We start from the raw sequence: 23,006 nt of genomic DNA on the forward strand, positions 1-23,006 counted from the left end.
AGAAGATAGATGAGGGTAGTGCAGTTGATGTGGTCGACATGGATTTTAGCAAGGCTTTTGACAAGGTCCCACATGGCAGACTGGTGACAAAAATAAAATCCCTTGGGATCCAAGGAAATGCATCAAGGTGGATACAAAATTGGCTCAGTGGCAGGAAACAAAGGGTGTAACAGGTAAGGTAGATGAACTTAGAGCTTGGATTAGTACTTGGAACTATGATGTTGTTGCTATTACAGAGACTTGGTTGAGGGAAGGACAGGATTGGCAGCTAAATGTTCCAGGATTTAGAAGATTCAGGCGGGATAGAGGGGGATGTAAAAGGGGTGGGGGAGTTGCATTACTGGTTAAGGAGAATATCACAGCTGTACTGCGGGAGGACACCTCGGAGGGGTCATGCAGCGAGGCAATATGGGTGGAGCTCAGGAATACGATGTTGGGGGTTTACTACAGGCCTCCCAACAGGCAGCAGGAGGTGGAGAATCAGATATGTAGACAGATTTTGGAAAGATGCAAAGGTAACATGGTTGCAGTGGTGGGTGATTTTAACTTCCCCTATATTGACTGGGACTCACTTAGTGCTAGGGGCTTGGATGGGGCAGATTTTGTAAGGAGCATCCAGGAGAGCTTCTTGAAACAAGACTTAGATAGTCCAACTAGGGATGGGGCCGTACTGGACCTGGTATTGGGGAATGAGCCCGGTCAGGTGATTGAAGTTTCAGTAGGGGAGCATTTCAGAAACAGTGACCATAATTCCATAAGTTTTAAGGTACTTGTGGATAAGGATAAGAGTAGTCCTCGGGTGAACGTGCTAAATTGGGGGAAGGCTAATTATAACAATATTAGGCAGGAACTGAAGAATTTATATTGTGGGCAGCTGTTTGAGGGTAAATCAACATCTGACATGTGGGAGTCTTTCAAACGTCAGTTGATTAGAATCCAGGACCGGCATGTTCCTGTCAGGAAGAAGGATAAGTTTGGCAAGTTTCAGGAACCTTGGATAACGCGGGATATTGTGAGCCTAGACAAAAAGAAAAAGGAAGCATTCGTAAGGGCTAGAAGGCTGGGAACAGACGAAGCCCTTGAGGAATATAAAGAAAGTAGGAAGGAACTTAAGCAAGAAGTCAGGAGGGCTAAAAGGGGTCATGAAAAGTCATTGGCAAACAGGATTAAGGAGAATCCCAAGACTTTTTAAACGTATATAAAGAGCAAGAGGGTAACCAAGGAAAGGGTTGGCCCACTCAAGGACAGAGAAGGGAATCTATGTGTGGAGCCAGAGGAAATGGGCAAAGTACTAAATGAGTACTTTGCATCAGTATTCACCAAGGAGAAGGACTTGGTGGATGATGAGTTGAGGGAAGGGAGTGCAGATAGTCTCAGTCATCTCATTATCAAAAAGGAGGAGGTGTTGGGCATCTTGCAAAGCATTAAGGTAGATAAGTCCCCAGGGCCTGATGGGATCTACCTCAGAATACTGAGGGAGGCAAGGGTGGAAATTGCTGGGGCCTTGACAGAAATCTTTGCATCCTCATTGGCTACAGGTGAGGTCCCAGAGGACTGGAGAATAGCCAATGTTGTTGCTTTGTTTAAGAAGGGTAGCCAAGAGAATCCAGGAAATTATAGGCCGGTGAGCCTTACGTCAGTGGTAGGGAAATTATTAGAGAGGATTCTTCGGTACAGGATTTACTCCCATTTGGAAACACAGGAACTTATTAGCGAGAGGCTGCAGGGTTTTGTGAAGGGGAGGTCGTGTCTGACTAATTTGATTGAGTTTTTTGAGGAAGTGACGAAGATGATTGATGAAGGAAGGGCGGTGGATGTTATCTATATGGACTTCAGTAAAGCCTTTGACAAGGTCCCTCATGGCAGATTGGTACAAAAGGTGAAGTCACACGGGATCAGAGGTGAGCTGGCAAGATGGATACAGAACTGGCTCAGTCATAGAAGACAGAGGGTAGCGGTGGAAGGGTGCTTTTCTGAATGGAGGGCTGTGACTAGTAGTGTTCCGCAGGGATCAGTGCTGGGACCTTTGCTGTTTGTAGTATATATAAACGATTTTGAGGAAAATGTAGCTGGTCTGATTAGTAAGTTTGCGGACGACACAAAGGTTGGTGGAGTTGCGGACAGTGATGAGGATCGTCAGAGGATACAGCAGGATATAGATCGGTTGGAGACTTGGGCGGAGAAATGGCAGATGGGAGTTTAATCTGGACAAATGTGAGGTAATGCATTTTGGAAGGTCGAATGCAGGTGGGAAGTATACAGTAAATGGCAGAACCCTTAGGAGTATTGCCAGGCAGAGAGACCTGGGCGTACAGGTCCACAGGTCACTGAAAGTGGCAACGCAGGTGGATAAGGTAGTCAAGAAGGCATACGGCATGCTTGCCTTCATCGGTCGGGGCATAGAGTATAAAAATTGGCGAGTCATGCTGCAGCTGTACAGAATTTTAGTCAGGCCACACTTAGAATATTGCGTGCAATTTTGGTCGCCACACGACCAGAAGGACGTGGAGGATTTGGAGAGGGTACAGAGGAGGTTTACCAGGATGTTGCCTGGTCTGGAGGGCATTAGCTATGAGGAGAGGTTGGATAAACTCGGATTGTTTTCATTGGAAAGACGGAGGTGGAGGGGCGACATGATAAAGGTTTACAAAGTTATGAGCGGCATGGACAGAGTGGATAGTCAGAAGCTTTTTCCCAGGGTGGAAGAGTCAGTTACTCGGGGTCATAGGTTTAAGGTGAGAGGGGCAAAGTTTAGAGGGGATGTGCGAGGCAAGTTCGTTACACAGAGGGTGGTGAGTGCCTGGAACTTGCTGCCGGGGGAGGTGGTGGAAGCAGGTACGAGAGGTAAGAGGCATCTTGACAAATACATGAATAGGATGGGAATAGAGGGATACGGTCCCTGGAAATGCAGAAGGTTTTAGTTTAGACAGGCATCAAGATCGCCGCAGGCTTGGAGGGCCGAATGGCCTGTTCCTGTGCTGTACTGTTCTTTGTTCTTTGGTAATTGTTGACGGGTGTTTTTGCCACTGGAGGGTTGTTTCCAGTGGCTTTCCACAGTGCTCAGTACTGGGTGACCTGCTTTTTGTGGTATAAATGATTTGGACTTAAATGTAGGAGGCATGATCAAGAAGTTTGCAGGCGACACAAAGATAGGCCGTGTGGTAGGTAGTGAGGAGGATAGCTGTAGGCTGCAAGAAGATATTGATGGTCTGGTCAGATGGGCAGAAAAGTGGAAATGGAAGTCATGATAGAGAAGTGTGAGGTGATACATTTGGGGAGGTCAAACAAGGCAAAGGAACACACGATTAATGGGAAAATACTGAGAAGTGTAGAGGAAGTGAGGGACCTTGGAGTGAATGTCCGCAGATCCCTGAAGGTAGCAGGACAGGTCGATAAGGTGGTTAAGAAGGCATATGGAATCCTTTCCTTTATTAGCCGAGGTATAGCCTATCAGAGCAGGGAGGTTATGCTGGAACTTTCTAACTCATTGATTAGGCCACAACTTGCGTCCTGTGTGTAGTTCTGGTCACCTCATTACAGAAAGCATGTCATTGTACTGGAGAGGGTACAGAGGAGATTTATGAGGATGTTGCCGGGACTGGAAAAATGCAGCTATGAGGAAAGATTGGATAGGCTGGGGTTGTTCTCCTTGAAACAGAGAAGGCTGAGGGGAGATCCGATTGAAATGTATAAAATTTTGAGGGGCCTGGATAGTGTGGAGGTGAAGGGCCTATTCACCTTAGCAGAGAGGTCAGTGACTAGGCGGCAGAGACTTAAAGTGATTGGTAGAAAAATTAGAGGGGAGATGAGGAAAAACCTTTTCACCCAGAGCTTGGTGGGGGCTTGAAAAGGTAGTTGAGGCAGAAACCCTCAACTCATTCAAAAGGAGTCAGATATGCATCTCAAGTGCTGTAATCTGCAGGGCTACGGACCAAATGCTGGAAGGTGGGATTGGAATGAATGGATCGTTTTTCGACCAGCACAGACTTGATGGGCCCAGTGGCCTCTTTATTTGCCTTAAACCTTCTAGGATTCTGTGGACTGCAGCGGATCAAGAAGGCAGCTCACCGCCACCACCTTCTCAAGGGCAATTAGGAATGGTCAATAAATGCTGGCCGAGCCAGCGATGCCCACATGTAGTGAATGAATGGAATGGGAGCACGGTAGAATGGTCAAGAGCTGTGAATACTGGCTTTCCTTTTCTTTTCCTGATTGGGATGTGTCACAGTCACTAAGGACACAAGCCTTACTGCTGTCCCTAGCTGAGATTAGTTAACTCAACACACACCCATCCAGAGCAGCAAGCTCACAGTTTTGTCTTGGGCTATTTTGTGAGGAGCTTCAGTCTGCAGAATCTGAGGTATGTAGTATCAGCATTAAGCTGTCTGTAGCACATGGTCAGATGCAGAGGAACAACACCAACTGCATTTATGTTGCACCTTGAATGTAGTAAAACAGCCCAAGACGCTTCACAAAGACAATTTGACACCCAGTCACATGAGGTGACATTAGAACAGATGAGAGGTAGGTGTTAAGGAATGTCTTAAAGGAGGAGAGAGACGGAAGAGAATTCCAGAGCTTGTGGTCTAGGTAGCTGAAGGCAAAGCCGCCAATATGGAGAGGTGGGAAATTGGGATACACAAGAGGGCAAAATTGGAGAATGGCAAATAGCTGGGAGGTTTGTATGGCTGGATGTACAGAGATAGGAAGGGGTGAGGCTATGGATGGATTTGAAAACAAGAATGTCTGTTTTAAATTGGAGCTGTTTCCTGACTGGAGGTCAGTGTAGGTCAGCAAGCACAGTGGTGATGGTGTATAGGACTTGGTGCAGTTAGGATATGGGCAGCAGAGTTTTGCATGTGCTCGAGGTTACAGAGGCTGCAAGGTGAGAGGCTGGTCAGAAGAATGTTGGAATAAATTGAGTCTATAGGCAACAAACACACGGATGAGGGTTTCAGCAGCAGATGAGTTGAGGCAGAGGTGAACACAGGTGATGTTAGAGACCAGTGCAGTACTGAGGGAGTGCTGAGCTGTCAGAGGTGCCATCTTTCAGGTGACGCCCCATCTGCCTTCTGAGGCAGACATAAAAGATCCCATGGCACTATTTTGAAGAAGAGCAGGGGAGTTGTCTCTTGTGTCACAGGCAATATTTATTCCTCAGTGACAAAAGATGACCTGGTCATCATCCAATTGTTGTTTGTGGGAGTTTGCTGTGTTTCCTTCATGACAACAGTGACTACATTTCAAAAGGTCAAGTGTTTTGGGTTGTCCTGAGGTTGTGAAAAGCGCTATAGAAATGCACGTCTGTCCTTCCTTCTTTGCTTCAGTTTCCCATATTCTGTTTGAAGGTTAATTTCAAATGCTTTTCGGCAGGCCCTCTGTACGTCATCGTTGAGTTTGCCTCCAAAGGTAACCTGCGTGAATACCTGCGTGCTCGAAGGCCTCCCGGCATGGAATACTGTTACAATCCCACCCATATCGCTGTTGAACAGCTGTCCTTCAAAGACCTGGTATCCTGTGGTTACCAGGTGTCCAGAGGCATGGAGTATCTCGCATCGAAAAAGGTAGGAGATGCAACCATTGAAGATTGTTTTCCAGCTGCTGCCTTCAGAATTTAGAACAAGGGTTCGTGTGGAATGAGAGCCCATCTTCAGCCAGGCAAGACAGGCTCGTCAGAATGATATGGGCAGTTTATCTGGAAGGACAGAGCATCCTCCCACAGTTCTCAGGTGGAGGAGGAGCTGCTGAATGTATTTGGCTAAAGGTTCATCCTATCGCACTTTGTGAACAGTTGCTCTGCAATTAATGGCAGTGGCTTTTGGAACCATTTTAATTTTGAAAGAGCCTTTCTGCCACCTACGATAAGGGGGGTTGGCACCAGAGATAAACAGTCATCCCTAGCATCCAACATTACTTTGGCACAAGTGTTATATCCAAGGCCACCAGGAAATCTGAAGGGTGTAAAATTGGGCAATGACAGAGCTTGCGTCTGGCCCATCTCCCCTTCCCCACCCCCCAAACTATCAGTCTGCTGGGAGAGAATGGACCTTGGCCTGTAGGTCTCACAGCTGTCCAGACATCCGGTAACATGTCCATATATTTGTCCAGTTTTGTGTTGGAGATCTAAATGACAGGTCCAGACAGTGTCCCTTAATAAGCGGCGCAGTGGTTAGCACCGCAGCCTCACAGCTCCAGCGACCCGGGTTCAATTCTGGGTACTGCCTGTGTGGAGTTTGCAAGTTCTCCCTGTGTCTGCGTGGGTTTCCTCCGGGTGCTCCGGTTTCCTCCCACCACCAAAGACTTGCAGGTTGATAGGTAAATTGGCCATTATAAATTGCCCCTAGTATAGGTAGGGGAATGTAAGGACAGGTGGGGATGTGGAAGGAATATGGGATTAGTATAGGATTAGTATAAATGGGTGGTTGATGGTCGGCCAGACTCGGTGGGCCGAAGGGCCTGTTTCAGTGCTGTATCTCTAAAATAAAAAAAAATAAAAGCCGTTCAAATCACCAGCTCACCTCGCAGTAAAGTCATGGCTTCTTCCCTTTGCTAGTTCTACCCCCCTCCTCAATTGATGCTGTCTGTTTCTGGGGTACCAGCAATGCTCTGGTACCTCCCCCAAGTCTTCCTCATTCACCTGTTGGCCAATCAATGAGGAGATCGGCCGTGGGGAAGGGCTGGGTTTGATCCCTGCCAGCCAAACAAAACCATCTAGGATGGGAAGAATGAAAGGGAAGCACTCAGTCAGGATTGTACAAGAGAGTGGAGGTAGTCAGAGAGTTCCAGGAGGTCACACGGAGCAACTGTGTTATCGCCACCCAAGGAGCACGTCGTGTCAGCGCACCCCTAAACATCAGGCTGAACCTGAGGAAAAGTCCTAAACCCAAGCAAAGAGGGCCATTTTCACACATGTGCCACAAAGATGTAATGAGAGTCAGGAAGGCTTGCTGCAATGATTTCCAGACAACAGCTAGAGTACTGTGTAGAGTTTTGATCGTTGTACCTAAGGAAGGATATACTTGCCTTTGAGGGGGTGCAAGAAAGGTTCACTCGTTTGATTTCTGGAATGAAAGAGTTGTCCTATAGGGAGTGAGTAGAATAGGTTTATATTCTCTGGAGTTCAGAAGAATGAGAGGTGATCTCATTGATTCTTTTGAGGGCTTGACAGGCTAGATGCTGAGCGGCTGTTTCTCCTGGTTTGAGAATCTCGAACTAGAGGGCATAGTCTCAGGATAAGGGATCGTCCGTTTCACACTGTCATGACACATATCCTTCACTCAGAAGCTTCTGAATCTTTGGAGTTGTCTGCGCCAGAGAGCTATGCATGCTTATTTTTCGAGTATTTTCAAGGCTGAGATGGATAGATTTTTGGGCTCTCAGGGAATTAAGAGATATGGGGATTGGGTGTGAAAGTGGAGTTGAGGTAGGAGATCAACCATGATCTTATTGAATAGCGGAGCCAGCTCCAGGGGCTGTATGGCCTATTCCTGCTTCTATTTCCTCTGTTCTTCGGTGTCTTTAGCACAGAAAAGAAACCAATTGTTTAGCTAGTTTTGCAGACTCCTTCATCAGTTGGCGAAACGCAGCTGTTTGGTCGGCTTGCAGTGTCTCCAGATCTTAACAGGCCTTTCTGTCCACAGTGCATTCACCGGGACTTAGCTGCAAGAAACGTCCTGGTGACAGAAGATAACGTGATGAAGATTGCTGACTTTGGACTAGCGCGAGACATCCACCACATTGATTACTACAAGAAGACAACAAACGTGAGTGCCTGTTGCTGGGTGTCAGATTGTGAGTGGTACACAGAGCTATTTTGTACCTGTGTCTTGTTCAGGCTACCTTCCTTGTACACCTAACCCTCAGCTGATTACCATTGCCTGTGTGTCCCTGCATCTTCACCGAGTGGATGGTAGCCAGAATTATTAACAGTGCACCAGAAAATCCCCAAGCTTCCTCGGACATTTAAGGGGTGATATCCCTTCCCAGCTCCGCGTGGATGGGCAGTTAAAATAGCCTGTGAGATCTACCACTGTGGTCCCACAATTTTCCCTCAAGCTCCAATTTTAACCTGCTCTCCTGAGCAGGCAGGAAGGGCATTCTGAGGTCTGAGAGGGTCAACTGTTGTGATTTCCCAACAGGTCAACTGAACAGGAAGAGGAGATGGGGCCAGGAGAAACCTAAAATGGTCATTTTTTTTTTTACTTCTTTTGACTTCCAATCTGGGGCTCAGAAGGAGCAAGAGTGAGGAATATTCATCCAGGCCCCATGAGAAAAGTTCAGTGACCTCCACAATTGTGAGTTCCTCCCTGAATCCCTGCCTGCTGGTGGCAGGGGTTTCCTTTAGTCCCCAGCAGTCGCCTCCTAGCTGATCTGATTCCACTCACCGGCCAGCTGTCTTTTCCCACTGGTTTCAGGCGAGATCCTGACAGGGCGCCTGCCTCGGATTTCCACCCCTCCATGCCCAATCTGGATGAGAGTTTGCTCTGGGTCTTGAGGATGGTGCATCGGTTAGTGGGCCACGATAGCTGGTGGCTTCCCATTGAGATTTGAGAGTTCAGGAATGAGATGGCAGAAAGTGATTACTGAACAACATAAAAGGTGGTGACTCACCCAATTTTACCACGTGGAAGCAAGCAAGTACTGAAATCTGTTTCAGCATGTTTAAAGGACCATCTACACCAAACCTGCAACATCCACTGTGCCCACAGCTGCAGAAGATTCCCCCAAGCACCAACAACTATATGAACTGCCAGTTCTGTGGATGCCCATGCCAATCCTACATTGGACCCTTCTATCATAACAGGACCCAAAAAAGACCAGCTAATTTACCGCCTGGACAGATCCGAACACTGGGGAGTCTACCACGAGCCATTTGTTAATCTAGTTACCTCTTAATGCATCTGTGCTATTTGTCTTAACTACGTCTTGGGTAGCGAGTTCCACATTTTCAATACTTTTTGGATATAGAGGTTTCTTCTGAATTCCATATTGAATTTATTATTGGCTGTCTTATATTTATGTGCCGAGTTCTAACCTTCCCTGCAAGTGGAAACACCTTCTCTATGTCTATCCTATCAAAACCTTCAATGATTTTAAAGACCTCCATCAGGTCACCTCTTCATCTTCTCTTTTCTCGAGAAAAGAGCCTCAGTCTGTTCAGCTTTTCCTCTCCGTTGTGGGATCATCCTTGTCTTCTTTGCATCTTCTCCGATGCCGGCATATCCTTTTTATATCCTGGAGACCAGCACTGTGCTCAGTACATCGAGTGTAATACAACCAAGGTTCGATACAAGTTTTATATAACTTCTGTGAGTTGAAAAGCCATTTTAATAGAATCTGGCTCCACCCACAAAACTGACCACCCTCCCAGAATGATTGAATTTACCAAGAAACTGACTACAATTTATCCCCAAATTTCCAAATATCCCCAAAGCAAAAACTCTGTCCAATCAATTCAGGCACACTGTTAGCCTCAACGTATAACTCCCAGGACTCCATGGTGTAACTGTACTTGGCTCACAGGCTCCAAAGCTGGCACCCTTGAGTGGGAGCTGTGTAGGGGTCGAACGGGAAGGTGATGCCACGGACTTGTATCTCCCGCACATCATAGAAGATTGTCCTTTTGTTGAGGTGTGCGGTGTTGGAAGAGCCTTCAGCCCATTGCACACTGTCTCTCAGTCTCTTGTGTTTTCATTTTCAACAATAGCTTCTTCTCATGCAGTCTTTCTTAATGCCTCAATGCTGTTGGTTTTGCAGGGTCGGCTTCCTGTGAAATGGATGGCCCCGGAAGCCTTGTTTGATCGAATATACACACACCAGAGTGACGTGTAAGTATTGAGTTGAATGTCTGATCTACACAGCGGGTACATCCTGGCTGTATCTTGAGATTGACGGACGTAGGAGACAACAGCCTCAATAGAACAGATCAGCAACAACTTGCATTTATAGAGGACTGTTAACAGAGGAAAGTGGTTTGAGGTTCTTCACAGCAGTGTTATCAGACTATCCAAAGTGTTCCGGGTGGCCAAACGCTTGGTCAAAGAGCTGGAGGTCTTGAGGAGAGAGAGCGGGAGAGGTTTACCAAAGGACAACAGGGAGCAGACGGTTGATGAGAGAAGCTGGTATAAGGGCAGCGCTGGTGTGACTGGTGGAGCCAGCGAGCGACAGGAATTGGGGCTGTGCCCGTGCTTTGTGACCTGCCAAGTTCCTTGCAACCACAATGCTGCTGAGGGGAACAGCCGGGATGGAGGGAGGGAGAGTGTGGGGAGCAGTGAGGAGGGAGAGTTACAGATAGGGCTACATATCTGTCCCCAGATGCAGTAAGTTATGGTAACAAAAGCTCTGTTGCTCAGGTGACCAACCTCTTATTAATTATGTGGTTAGGCCGATAGAGAGAGTAAGGAAGGATAACAGCAGACAAGAAAGCAGTTGGCAATACATCCATGATTTTCTCAGTCATTCAGTCTGAAATGAGCTTGACTCTTTGTAGTACCAGATTTCACAAGCTGATACTGTTATCTAGGATATTCCCCATCAGGGCCCAGCCAGCCCTCATGATATTTTAGTGCTGAATTTCTTGCTTTCTTGTCCTCTGTGGTGTTGCACAGACTGCGAGCGGTTGCTGTTATTATGTGCATGAGTCAGCGGTGTCTCCACTTACCGGAAAGTCTTCTTGCTTTTCAGTTGGTCCTTTGGCGTGCTGTTGTGGGAGATCTTCACACTGGGTGGTTCCCCGTATCCTGGCATTCCAGTAGAGGAGCTCTTCAAACTGCTGAAGGAGGGACACAGAATGGACAAGCCCTCCAACTGCACCAACGAGCTGTGAGTAAAGGCCAGCCTCACCAAGGGAAGAAGCTTGTGTCGATAATCAAAGACCTCCCTTTCCCCTCCGTCCTCCTTGATAGGCAAATGACCAATCAGCCATGCCTCCATCTCCATATTGAGACCCTGAGCAGAGGTCAGGGGTTCACCTAAAACTATCCAGGATGAGGCACCGCTAAGCTCCTTGTGACAGTGATCATGGTGGAAGGACTTACATATATGTAGCTCCACACATATGTCGTGCCCCAAACAGCAAATGAGATGACTGACAAATTCATCTGTTTTGACAGTGTTGGTCGATGTGGGGAATGTTGGCGAAGGAAACGGCCTTGTTCTTGAAGCAGTGGCACAGGATCTTTTAACATCTGCCCGGAGAAGCAGACAGGGCCTCGAGATGAATGTCTCATCCCGAGCATGTCAGCACCCACAATATGACAGGCCCTCACATATGTACCCACGTGTATGTGTGCTCATGTCTGTATCCAAAAGTCAATTTGAATAGGTTTATCTGCTCAGATAAGTACGCTGATGGGTCTAGAGTGATATTTACATCCTCAATGAGCCCCTTGCTGTGACGAACAACTCTTTTTGAGTGCCAGTGTCAGGCCCACACTATTCCGCAGTGGAAGAAACCTTGGTCCACTTCTGAACACGGAATGCATTGACTTCTACTCAGTACATTCATTTATTTATTTGCCTTCATTTTTGTGTGCACTGATGTGTTGAGCAGGAGGAGGAGAGGGTTATATCTAAACAGTAACCTGCTTCACTCCCTTCGCCACCACGCATCCAACAAAGGAACCAGGCCTTCCCACAGCTGGCGGAATCCTTTACTTCAGAACATGCAGTGGCATCAGGAGCAATTCTGGCCACCCATTGCATCCCCTGACTGCATTACCAAGTGTGTTGGCATCCTTCCATCTACGAGAGATGATGGACAAGCAGCAAACAATCCATTTAGGTGGGGTGTCTTCTCTTGGTGCATCTTTACTGATGGCTGTGAAGGCCAATCCTTGAGAGGCAGGTTCTGTCACAAATGCCACATGTGATGCTGCCAAGTGACACTGTGAGTTGTTGTTTTCAGCATTGCCCTCTGTTGCCAAGCTTCTGTTGCAACTGGTTGTCGTGATAGTGCACACCAGTTCACAGGATGTGTTACCATTTCCCTCTTTCACCAACTAGTGACTCCCAAGTGCGATAGTCTACATTCAAGGCCTTCGTGTCACGTTTGCAAGCATCCCCGAAGCAGAGCTTTGGGCGCCCCACTGTCATCTGGCCCCGGCTATCTCACCATACAGAAGGTCCTTGGGAAAGCGACTATCTTTCTTCCTGCGGATGTGTTCGATCCACCGAAGCTGTCTCTGTTTGATTAGTGTTGATGCGCTTGGGAGCTCTGCCTTTGAGAGGACTGACACATTCGTGATTTTGTCCCAGCAGGATATGCCCATAATGCACCACAGACGGCAAAGATGGAAATGATTGAGTTTCTTGTCCTGGTAGTTGTGAGTCACAGCCATACAGCAAGGTGCTGACAACACCGGCCTTATAAACCATCAGATAAAGAAGTGACCAGCACTTAATCTGGTGACCTGCAGAAAATGCAGTGATACCCAAGCATGCAAGGACTCTCCGATCAAGGTGTTTATCAGTCCAACTGGATTCCAGGTGCCCAAGTATTGGCTGCCTGTCACAGACACGGTGGCTTATCAGGTGGTGAGGCTTGAAGTGTCGCTGCAAATGAATGTGAAATCATAATAAATGCCTCAGAGAGTAAACTCCAAAACACGGAACGCTACGAGTGCACAGCAGCTTTGCTATGCCCAGAAAGAGGAGAGATAGGCCGAAGTTTCATTTGGAGACTCTTCATCAGGCTATTGACCAAAGGTCACGCCTGAAACACGGGCCTGTCTCCACTCTTCACAGATGCTGACATGTCTGTTGTATGTTGGCAGTGTGTTTTATACTGGGCTCTCTTATAGGTGGCTTGTCTTCTGTGCAACTCGCACCCACTTTGCACAGCTGCTCAACATGACCATTTTTTCCAAATCTGATGGAATTGTGGAGTGGGTCCTCCATCGGATGTTGTCTCACTCTGTTGCATTTTGATTTGGATAGACTGAGCAAATGGGATTTTTTGAGTCGTTCCTCACGTTTGTCCCCCCCAGTCCACCCCGATCAAATTTATAACAAGGACAGTCTTGGAGAATCATGCTCATTCCGTCAAGCCAAAAAGCAAATCTAAAGAAGGGAAAGGCAGATCAAATCTCTGGGTTTTCTTTCATGCTTCACCCCTTCGAAATGAGGGAATTTTAATGCAGTGCTGCTCATATCACAGACCAGGTTTGGAGAAAGGCCTCCAGTGTTGAGGCCTCAACTACCAATCCTGGCTTCACAGAAACTCCCGCTGTTACTATTGAAAGGAATCCACTTCCTCTCCAAGGCTTGAGTGTTGTCCAGGCTGTGTAGTGGACTATGTGAGGTACTACTGTTTGCCTATATTGAACCAGTTTCCTGCCCTCTGTTTCTTCCTGCCCAGATACATGACGATGAGAGACTGCTGGCATGTCATGCCTTCCCAACGGCCAACATTCAAGCAGCTGGTCGAAGACCTGGACAGAATTCTGGCAATGTCTTCCAATCAGGTGAGAATGTGTTCTGTGGAACAGTTTTCTTGAGGAGTATTCAACCTGCACAGCTCAACACTCTGTCCTGCTTACAGCAGATTTACAAGAGGCCTGAAGTTCAGCAATGCTTGGAGGCAGATGTGATTTCTCCTGTCCTGTTTTTGACCATGTAGGAATGGGAGGGTGAAGAGTGAAATCAGCTGCCCTCCGTCATTCCTCACTTGTGAAGCCATAGAGACAGACACGTTATTGTACCATGAGGTGTCCCTACCTCCACACTAGTACATCTCACAGGCTCATTGTGTAGCAGTGCAGAGCAGGAACTCTCGTTCTGAAATAAGCTCATTGACCTGAGATATTAACATTAACTCCTTCACCCGACAGATGCCGAGTGTTTCCGGAACGCATCTTAATCTCAGGCCTTATAGGCCGACAGGTGGTGTAAATGAAAGGTCCAACCGATGAAGTAGTTGTGTGGCGGGGGTGCATTTCTGAGGCTGGGAGAACTGAAGGAACATTCCACTGCATCTGGCTTAATCTAGACATGACCCAACTGTGTTCGACGCTGACACTGGGTGAAGAGAACTGTCCATTTGCCGGCTTCTTGAAATAATATTTGGCTTAAAGAAAGGGAATGTAAAAAGGCATGTTTTCAACCAACTTAAACAGAGCGTTGCAAAGAGGAATCTAAGTAGATTAATTCTATAGCTGAGAAACAAGGAAATAGAAAGGCCATTTACAGAGAGGCCTTGTAATGCTCTAGCGTCCATGTGGTTTGAAATTCTTCAGAGCTCGGTTGACTGAGACAAGGCCACTTCAAAAAGCCTACAAGGCTGACTTGCAAATATATGCCCTGGTGGAGCTTTTTTGGTTGCTGGCTATTTGAAGCTCGTATTCATTGTTTCTTTGGTCTTGTTGGGTTACAGGACTACCTGGACCTGTCAGTGTCCTTGGATCAGTATTCACCCAGCTTCCCAGATACCAGAAGCTCCACGTGTTCGTCTGGTGAAGATTCGGTCTTCTCCCATGATCTGCTGCCCGAAGAGCCATGCCTTCCAAAGTATCCGGGACACGTCACTGGAAGCCTCAAGAGGAAGCACTGAGAGATGGTCACCTTCTTCCCCAGTCCAGCAGAACTCCTTCAGATATCATTTCATCAAGTAATTGTATTATTCAAGAAGTCAAAACTGCTTTCTGCGCACAGTGATGTGTAGCGGCCTGTGTATGTTTGGAGGTTATTGTACTCTGAGGCTGCCCACCATTGTCAATCAACAAACCGTCAGCATTTTTTTCAAAAAAAGCAATGACCTATTCCTTGACGTGGCCTCATCAATCAAATCTTTCTGGACCCTCCAGGAAGGATTGGCATCATACGAAAGCCTGACGGAGCCGATCTGGACTTTGTGAGTTGCACGTTCTGTTGTTGAGCAGTTTGCCCTCCCTACCCATTTCTCCTCCCCACTCCGTGTCCCCTCAGTCTACAGGTGGCTCTAAGATGTGAGGTTATTAAGCTGGAAGCAGCCTCACATGTACAGATCCATTCAAACTGGTGGACTTCAGGTAGTGTACAATGGACAATCAGCCTCCCCTTTGGGGGAGTCATCTCCACTCCAAGTGAGTGGAGGAGTCTGATGCCCTTTAGCAAGGCCGTGGAGGGATCTTCCTTTTTCAGCACGTTCCCGTGTGCTCTTTCGCTCTGGACTGCATTACAGACACCGACCGCTCCATCCTGTGTCTTACAGCTGGGATTCTGGTAGGGGACCAATGGATGCAAGATTATATCCAATGCTTTGTAAAACTGAGAGCTCAACGCTCAATCACAGAATGCAGAAGTCATACTTTGTAAATATAGCCAAATATGTATAAATATAAATATATTTACATGAAAAGTTTTTTTTTGTAAAGAAAAAAGGTGGTTACCAGGATATGTACCCGTAGGGATTAACATATAGATGTGTTGTGGCTTTGTTCTGTGCTGAGAACCTTTCTACATGCTGTCACTAAAGAGGGTTCAGAGATGGGGCCGTTCTGATGACCAACTTTGCTATAAATCTGCCATAAATAAATGAATTATATTGGAGCTGAATCTGCTACATCATGGGACCAAGGGAGAGCAGGGAGATGGGCCAAATTTCACCCTCTGAATTGACTGGTTGGGCTGCACGGTTTGCACACACCAGTTGCTGGATCTCATTGTGGATTCAAAAGCAGCCATGAAATTAAGGCTTCGAAATGATTGGTTTTCTCCACTTTGGGCTCTTTCATATTCCACATGCGACTTGGCTGAGTAAATAGGCAGTCAGAAATAACTTGCATTTACTGCGCGCCTTTGACGAAAAGGTCCTGTGTCAGTTGCCACACTTTGATAGACACCTTGATGCTTTTCTCAAGGTCGAGAAAATGGAATGCAGAATCATGCTGTCCAGCTCAAGAACCTCCCAGCACCTTGGAACAATCCTTTCTCTGCCTTCACCCAGCCACTGCCCGGCTCGCAGTGAAGTTCTTGACCCTTCTCACGGAACCAGTGTGACTGTTCTCTGCATCTCATGCTACTGCTCTCTTCAGCCTGCCCATCTCCATTCATGTTGAAAAGAGAAGTCCCAAGAAGTAGCTCCAGTGATGTTGTGGGAAAAGCCAGGGCCGATCTCTGCTTTCCAGTGAGATTATCAAGTCTGTTGCAATAGTCGATCTCTTGTGTCACCTGTTGAACTGACAACATGGCAGTTTCATCGCTTACTGATCTCAAACCACTTTTCAAACGAGCAGTAATAGACTGAGGGCCCAAATTCCATTCCCCACCCCGTCAACCCCCTCCCAACATGGCAGCAGCAGCAGCTGTCAGCAAAGGAAGGGAAAAGCAATCAGCCAGATTTAACTGTGTCTCTTCCGAAAGGTTGTGCGCAGTTAGGCCCCAAGCCATCCCACAATACCTCATTCAAGTGGCACCCTTTGTGAAGGAGCTGAGACAGTAAAGCTACTCAAATGTGCCATCCATCAGGGACAATGGCTAGTGTTGTCCTCAGTGCCAAATGCAGGCACCCACTGTCCGGGAGGAGGTGGCAGCAGGAGCCCTGGTATTTTCCTGCTTGTAAACCCAGGGAGTGCTGTGGAAAAACAGTAAATCAAATCAGACCGGGAATGGAAGCTGAAAAGCCCGACTGAACCATCAGGAGTTTGATGCCAGATGTTTGGATGGAGGTTAAAGCCCCCCCTTTCCACACTCCCGGCCACCCCCCCCCCCCCCCCGCCCCACAATTATACGGGACAGTCAGTATGAATGAGGCAGTGTGAAGTTATTGGCACTTTGGAAGTACAAGCAAACAATGCCATGTAACTGAAGTTGTTGCAGGCAGGAATACTCCAATACCATTGCTTATTGTAATTAGCAGCCGCAGGGCAAGAAAAATAAAGCACACGTTGCAAAACTTGGCAGCTGAGCTTGTGAGGGGGAAGGGACGGGTAGCAGCAGAGTATGTGTGAATGGAAGCACTGTGATGTACTGTATGTGCTCACAGCTGCTCTGATGGCAGAGGAAGGAGCTGTCAGGCTTTGCCAAATTCCAAATCCTGGAATTGACATGGTTGACAGAGCTTCATTTTAGTCATGGGTGGGAGTGGACTTCCTGAGATCTGCTTCACCTCTGCTCCTCTCCTCCCACCATCTCGGGACTACTGCATGTGCCAAATGCCTGAAACAGTGATTGTGGAGAAGGTGCAAAGGGTCTTTAAGTTGACTGTAGTTCCTCAGTTTTAAATGATTCTTTTAAAACCAGGCCACAATAATACCTCAGTTAACATTTCCACAGCACAGTATCAGTGGGATCATATTGCACAGGAGGAGGCCATTTGGTCCATTCTGTGTGTTCTGCTTCTTTGAAAAAGCGATCCAATTGTTCTCACTCCCCTGCTGTTTCCCCATTCGCCCTGCAAATTCTTCCTTTTCGAGTATTTATCCAATTCACTTTTGAAAGTGAGTATTGAATCTTTTCAGGCTGTGTATTCCAGATCACAACTCATGAGGCAAAAAAATTGAGTGAAATTTGCCCCTCCAGTTCTTTTGTCAATTAGCTTCAATCTGTGTCCTATTCTTACGGAGCCTCGTGTTGTGGAAACAGTTTGTCTCTCTATCTACTCTATCAGTCATTGCATGTTTGGCTTTGTCCTGCCACCAGTTAACAAGAGTGTTGTGGGGATGGAAGGGACAGACTGTGAAAGGCAAAGGGAGGACAGCTAGAATCAGGCTGTCTACCCCAGGCTCTGATTAAAGGGTGACACACAAAATGTTTATCTAGGTCTTAAAGGGAACTATCAGTCATAGTGCTGCTGGTGTTCATTTCAAATGATCTTGTCTGAGCTGATTTCCACCTCCTCCACCCACCGTCCCCCCCCCCAATTTCTACTGTGACTTCAATGTAAACAGCAATGTGACAGAAGTTATGGACATATGACCAAACTGTAAGACAGCACTGTGGGTGGTCTTTCTCTGCTCTGTGTGGAGAATCTCAGAGGGAGCTGCACCATTAGGTGTCAGTCAAAATATGTGCATGAGTAAACCTGCTTTTACCTAATTTATTGTTTTTTAAATAAAAAATTAAATGCTTTTTCTTTTTTATAAATGTTTATGCCCGTTTTAAAGTTGACCTGTAGTTACTCTTCTATTTACCTTTTTTGTGATTAAATTCCTTTGAACATCTAAATTGATTTATTTTATCTTGTTGGTATATCGATGAGCTTCTTTTATATTTCTTTTTAATTCCCCTCTGCCCCCATTGCTCCTTGTAATTTGTGTATAACAAGAATTTCGTTATTTTTGTAAGGTAATTCAAGAGCAAGGCCCTACTGTTCCTATCCTTGGGTATCCTGGACAGTACTCCATTCTCAGCCAAGAGGGTAACCTGCAGCCAGGCCTCTCATTCTCAACAACCAGTGGCCTTGGGTTGACCCCACCCTTTGACTTTTCACCCCCGTCCCTTTGGGTGTATGCCCAGGACCTGGTAAGCATTGGTCACTGAATGATCAGAAACCAGGGGAACCTTCTTCACACAAAGAGCTGGTGGAATTAATGTCACCATGAGGCAGAAACAATGGACGGAATTTTGCCAGCATCCTGGTGGTGGGCTTGGTGACTGGGAAAATAGCGGCGAGATGCTTTGGGACGGCCCCCTCCCGACGCATTCTCATTGCAGGGGAAGTGTCCCAGAGACAGCCTGGGAAACAGGTTGGCTTCCTGCCGAAAGGAGACGGGCAGCCCATTTTGCATGTTTAAGGCTGCAATGAGGAGTGATTCGGAGGGCTGCTTGACATTTTGCTGGTGGTGGACCAGCAGGCTCTCGCTACATGAAGAGGCCTCCACGTTATACAGCAGGATGGGGACTATTGGAGCAGGAGGGAGAAAGTGGCAGCAAAGGCCACACACACACACACACACTCCAAACGCTGCTGCCACAGATGTTTTCCTTCTGCTCCAAGGGGCCTGCCTGCTTCAAGCCTCTGCGAGGGAACCTCCATTTTGAGGTGCCCTCGCAGTCTCCTATCATGCCTCGACAGTACCTATCTCTCCCGTGGGGCTGTCGAGGCTCTAGAGCTGCCAGACTCCTCATTGGGCTAGCAGCATTGGGAGCTTTGAAATGAGAAGAGAACGTTTCAGGTCTGCAACCCTTCATCAGAACGTTAACTCTGTTTCTCTCTCCACAGATGCTGCCAGACCTGCTGAGTATTTCTGGCACTTTCTGTTCTCATTTCAGAGTTCCAGCATCCGCAGCATTTTGTTCTTCTTATAGCATCGGGAGCTTGCCTGCCGTCCTCAATAGGACAGTGAGCGTGGAGGCTGTGTCCAGGAAAATGGCTCCCCTGGTCTGGTTCCTGGCAAGTGTGGGCTCCGGATTTCCATTGGTGTCCGAAAGCCCCTGGGAAAATGCTGCCCTATGTCATCATTAAGGTGAGATTATTTGAATGGCTGAAGGATTATGGAGAGAGGATGGAGAAATCGATCTGTTCATGTGGAAGGTAATTGCCAACATAGACTCAATGGGCTGATTGCCGTTGGAGCTTATTCGTGTGTGTGTGTGTGTGTATTGTCTCTTTATAAAACCTTAACTAATGGCCGTTGTAAAGCTTTGCCTTTTTGTGACAGACTTGCAATTGCCCAGTTCACTAAGTTCGAAGATGTCACATCAGAGCAGCCAGTTAGTTCATCAGATTGTGAAAGCCAGTCTTCCGTTGTATGGATGAATGACTGTAAACTGTTGCAGGTGATGGATGTCACTGCTGAGGTGTCATCAGGATCTCAAATCTGGTACAGCTCTTGTTCCACAATGTACTGGAGCTGCCAGCATTTCTCCTGTGCCGGTATGACAGTTCCCCAACAATCTATCCTGTGGCCTCTCCATGTGAGACTGACAAGCAATACAAGATTGATGGTAAATTTAGACCCTTTGCTTGGATTGGGAATCCCAAAGCTTGTTTCACCAGACATTTCATATTAACCAACACAAGGAACTTTCAGTTCATCATCTGGCCTAGGGTTAAATGCAAGCCCATAAAGGACCTTACCATTCTCATCCTCAATTTCAAAGCCCTCCATAGTATCACCCCGTCCCACCTTTCTGTTCTTCTATGTCCCTGCATCCAACACCTTTGGACTTCCCATTCCTTAATTTGTCCATCGCTGGTGGCCACTCCAACATCTAATCTGCCCACTCCATTTTATTAAATGTTGTTCTGAAATCTATCCATGATCTTGCTGCTCCCAGATATGTAACTAACTATTCCAGCTCTGCTGCACTCTGCACACCCCCTGAACTTCCCCACTAAATGTGCCAGAGCCATAGTTCATGCTGCACTCTGGAATTCTCTTCCTAAATCGTTCCCCCTTACCACATCTCAGCATCTCAAAAGCTATTTCTGACGATGTCTTTGGTCACCTCATTTGTGCTTCCTGTTCCCACCCTTCAAGGCCTCTGGTCACCTTCTAAATCCATCGCTGTGCCTGTTCCAAAAGACCCAGCCCCATAATACACCAAGGAGATTTGATAGAAGTTGTTGTGATTGAGTCCTGCGCCAACAATCTCCCACAGAAATCTAGTGAGTGCAGAGGGTTGAAGCGACTGCTCATTAACCTGATCGGAGATGCATTGAGTGTTTTGAAAGCTCACGCCGGTCAGACTTTTTGTGAAGGGGCACTGCTCGCAGAAGAAATAATTATGTGGATTTGCTTGGAACGATTCACGAATTGTGACATTTCCTAGCATGCAGTGTTGGGAGTTGTAACCCTAGCTATTAAGAACCCTTATGCTGTATGCGATTGCTCAGGTGAATGTGCTGTCAGGCAACATCTTGATGGATTTCTGCCTCGGCTGCTTCTTGACGTCACTGAAACTGATCCAAATTTGACTTGCACTCTGATGCTTTTCCCTCCCTCTCCTCTTTTAATGAAAGGGAACCCTTGACCGAGTGAAATGAAGTGGATAGAATCTATCTAACTGGGTAAGTCTAAAAACACCCCAAGTGCCACATCTGGGGTGGAGAAAGTTTTCTGTGCAGACATCCTGCCGTGAAACAGTAAAGACGCTGGTTCAGGATGGGGTGAAAATGTTACCTGCTGCGCCGACAGAATCTCTCCTGGTTCATTGTGCCCCTTTCAGCAGTGTGGCCAAGAAAGAGTCTTATTGCTAAGATGCAAAGTGTGCACGAGTTAAGTACCATTGTGGTATTGCAACAGAATGTTCTAATACCTTGCTGGAAAGAAAACTTTGTCAGTGAAAATGACAGAATGACATTTGCAGCAAAAGTAAGATATGGAGCATAATACTCTCCCTCCTGGCAGACAGTGAGTCCATTGTTGTGGAGAGCACTGAGCTGGCTGGTGCAAAATTCATTGGCAGTCCAAAAATCATATTTTTCAAATGAGCTTTTTTTCAGAAGGGTTAACTGACTGGAGACCAAAATCTACTTTTGAAACTACAAAAAGATCTTGTCTTTACAGCCCCTTCAATATTGTCTTTTTAAGCCCCACATTTATTTTAAAGATAAATGAGCATTTTGCAACTGGGATAGTTTGTCGAGCTAGTTCCCTTCCATTCCTGTAGGTCTTCAGATGCACCCTTGGACAACACACCAGCTGATGTGGCAGCAGTAATCTCGAGGCATAGAGTCATATACGCCACAGAAGGAGGCCATTCAGCCTATCGAGTAAATGCCAGCTCTCCGAGGAGCTGTTCAGTCGGTCCCATTTCCCCCACTCAATCGCCGTAACTCTGCAAGTCTATTTCCTTCCAGTTTCCCAGTAGAGGCAAGACTGAGGGAAAAGGGGGCAAGAGAAGGCCAAGGGGTTAAAAGGATCTCAAGGCACTGGAGAAGGTACAAAAAGGATACAGAAGGATGATCCCAGAACTGGAAGGATATACTGATCAGCAGAAGCTGAACAGACTGGGGGAGTCTTCTCTCGACAAGAGAAGGCTGCGAAGAGACCTGATTGAGGTCTTCAAGATAATGAATGGGTTTGATAGGGTAGACCAGTGGGGGAAACCAATAACAGGGGCATCAAGAGAAGATAGTCACCAATAAATTCAACAGGGAATTCCGGAGAAATTGCTTTCCCCAGAGAGTGGTAAGAATGTGCAACTTTCTGCCACAAGGAGTAGTTCAGGAGACCAGCATAGATGCCTTGAAGGGAAAGCTCGATCAAGACATGAGTGAGAAGTGACTAGATTTATTTTTATCAATGCACAGGTTGTTGGGATCGCTGGCTCAGCCAGCTTTTATTGCCCATCCCGAATTGCCCCTGAGAAGGTGGTGGTGATGAGCTGCCTTCTTGAACCGCTGCAGTCCTTGTGGTGTAGGTGCTGTTGGCACAGTGCTGTTCGGAAGAGAGTTCCAGGATGTTGACCCAGCCATGATGAAGAAATGGCGATCTAGTTCCAAGTCCGGATTGTGTGAGATTCAGAGGGGAATTGGAGATGGTGTCCCCGTGGGCCCCTGCCCTTCTAGGTGGTAGGTGGTTCAATGAAAAGAAGAGGGGAGGAGGCTCGTGGAGCATAAACAGCAGCATAGACCAATGAGGCCGAATGGTCTGTTTCTGGACCTTGAACGTAAATGTATGTAACTTCTATTTAGGCCTCTCTGTCAAACCTGCCTTCAGCTCTAAAGATGGGAAGGCGTGTTTGGGGAGACGGATGTGGAAGTAGTCAATTAAGGGGAGGCTGTGAGCAGGAAGCGGGTGCTTTCCCCACCCAGGAGGGTACAGGATATGGAGCTAAGGAGGGTATCTGGAGTTGAGGTACAGGTTGGCCATGATCCAATGGCTGAATGGCCTCGTCCGATGCGACAAACCGACTGGTTTGAGTGCACCATTGGCAGAGGCTTAGACAGAGACTGCATGGTGTCTTATGTCTGAAGGAGGGTGCCTGGGAAACAGAAAGAGAGGATGTATAAACCTGATGACTCACAAGGTGACAAGCAGCAGATTGCCTTCAGGGAGTGAAAGTGAGAAAGGTCACAGTGTTTGAAAGGGACGGAGTGGGCACTAGCTGGCAGATGTTAGAGAAGGGTCCAAGCTGAGCTA

The 23,006-nt window shown here is 47.1% G+C and overlaps 1 protein-coding gene across 5 annotated transcripts in view; it reads left to right on the forward strand.

Annotated features, from left to right (window-relative positions):
* Positions 1 to 18,119, forward strand: part of LOC137357117 (fibroblast growth factor receptor 1-like) — a 296,290-nt gene extending 278,171 nt beyond the window's left edge. For all 5 annotated transcript variants that reach the window (XM_068023164.1, XM_068023163.1, XM_068023160.1 and 2 more), the window contains 6 exons: positions 5,374 to 5,564; positions 7,641 to 7,763; positions 9,757 to 9,827; positions 10,684 to 10,821; positions 13,358 to 13,463; positions 14,372 to 18,119. In XM_068023164.1, coding sequence (XP_067879265.1) covers positions 5,374 to 5,564; positions 7,641 to 7,763; positions 9,757 to 9,827; positions 10,684 to 10,821; positions 13,358 to 13,463; positions 14,372 to 14,548 — 806 coding nt within the window. In that variant the 3' untranslated portion in view covers positions 14,549 to 18,119. The remainder of the gene's footprint in view (positions 1 to 5,373; positions 5,565 to 7,640; positions 7,764 to 9,756; positions 9,828 to 10,683; positions 10,822 to 13,357; positions 13,464 to 14,371) is intronic.
* Positions 18,120 to 23,006: the final 4,887 nt, after the last annotated feature.

This window comes from Heterodontus francisci, chromosome 47 (assembly GCF_036365525.1).
Source record: "Heterodontus francisci isolate sHetFra1 chromosome 47, sHetFra1.hap1, whole genome shotgun sequence".
Taxonomy (NCBI): Eukaryota; Metazoa; Chordata; class Chondrichthyes; order Heterodontiformes; family Heterodontidae; genus Heterodontus; species Heterodontus francisci.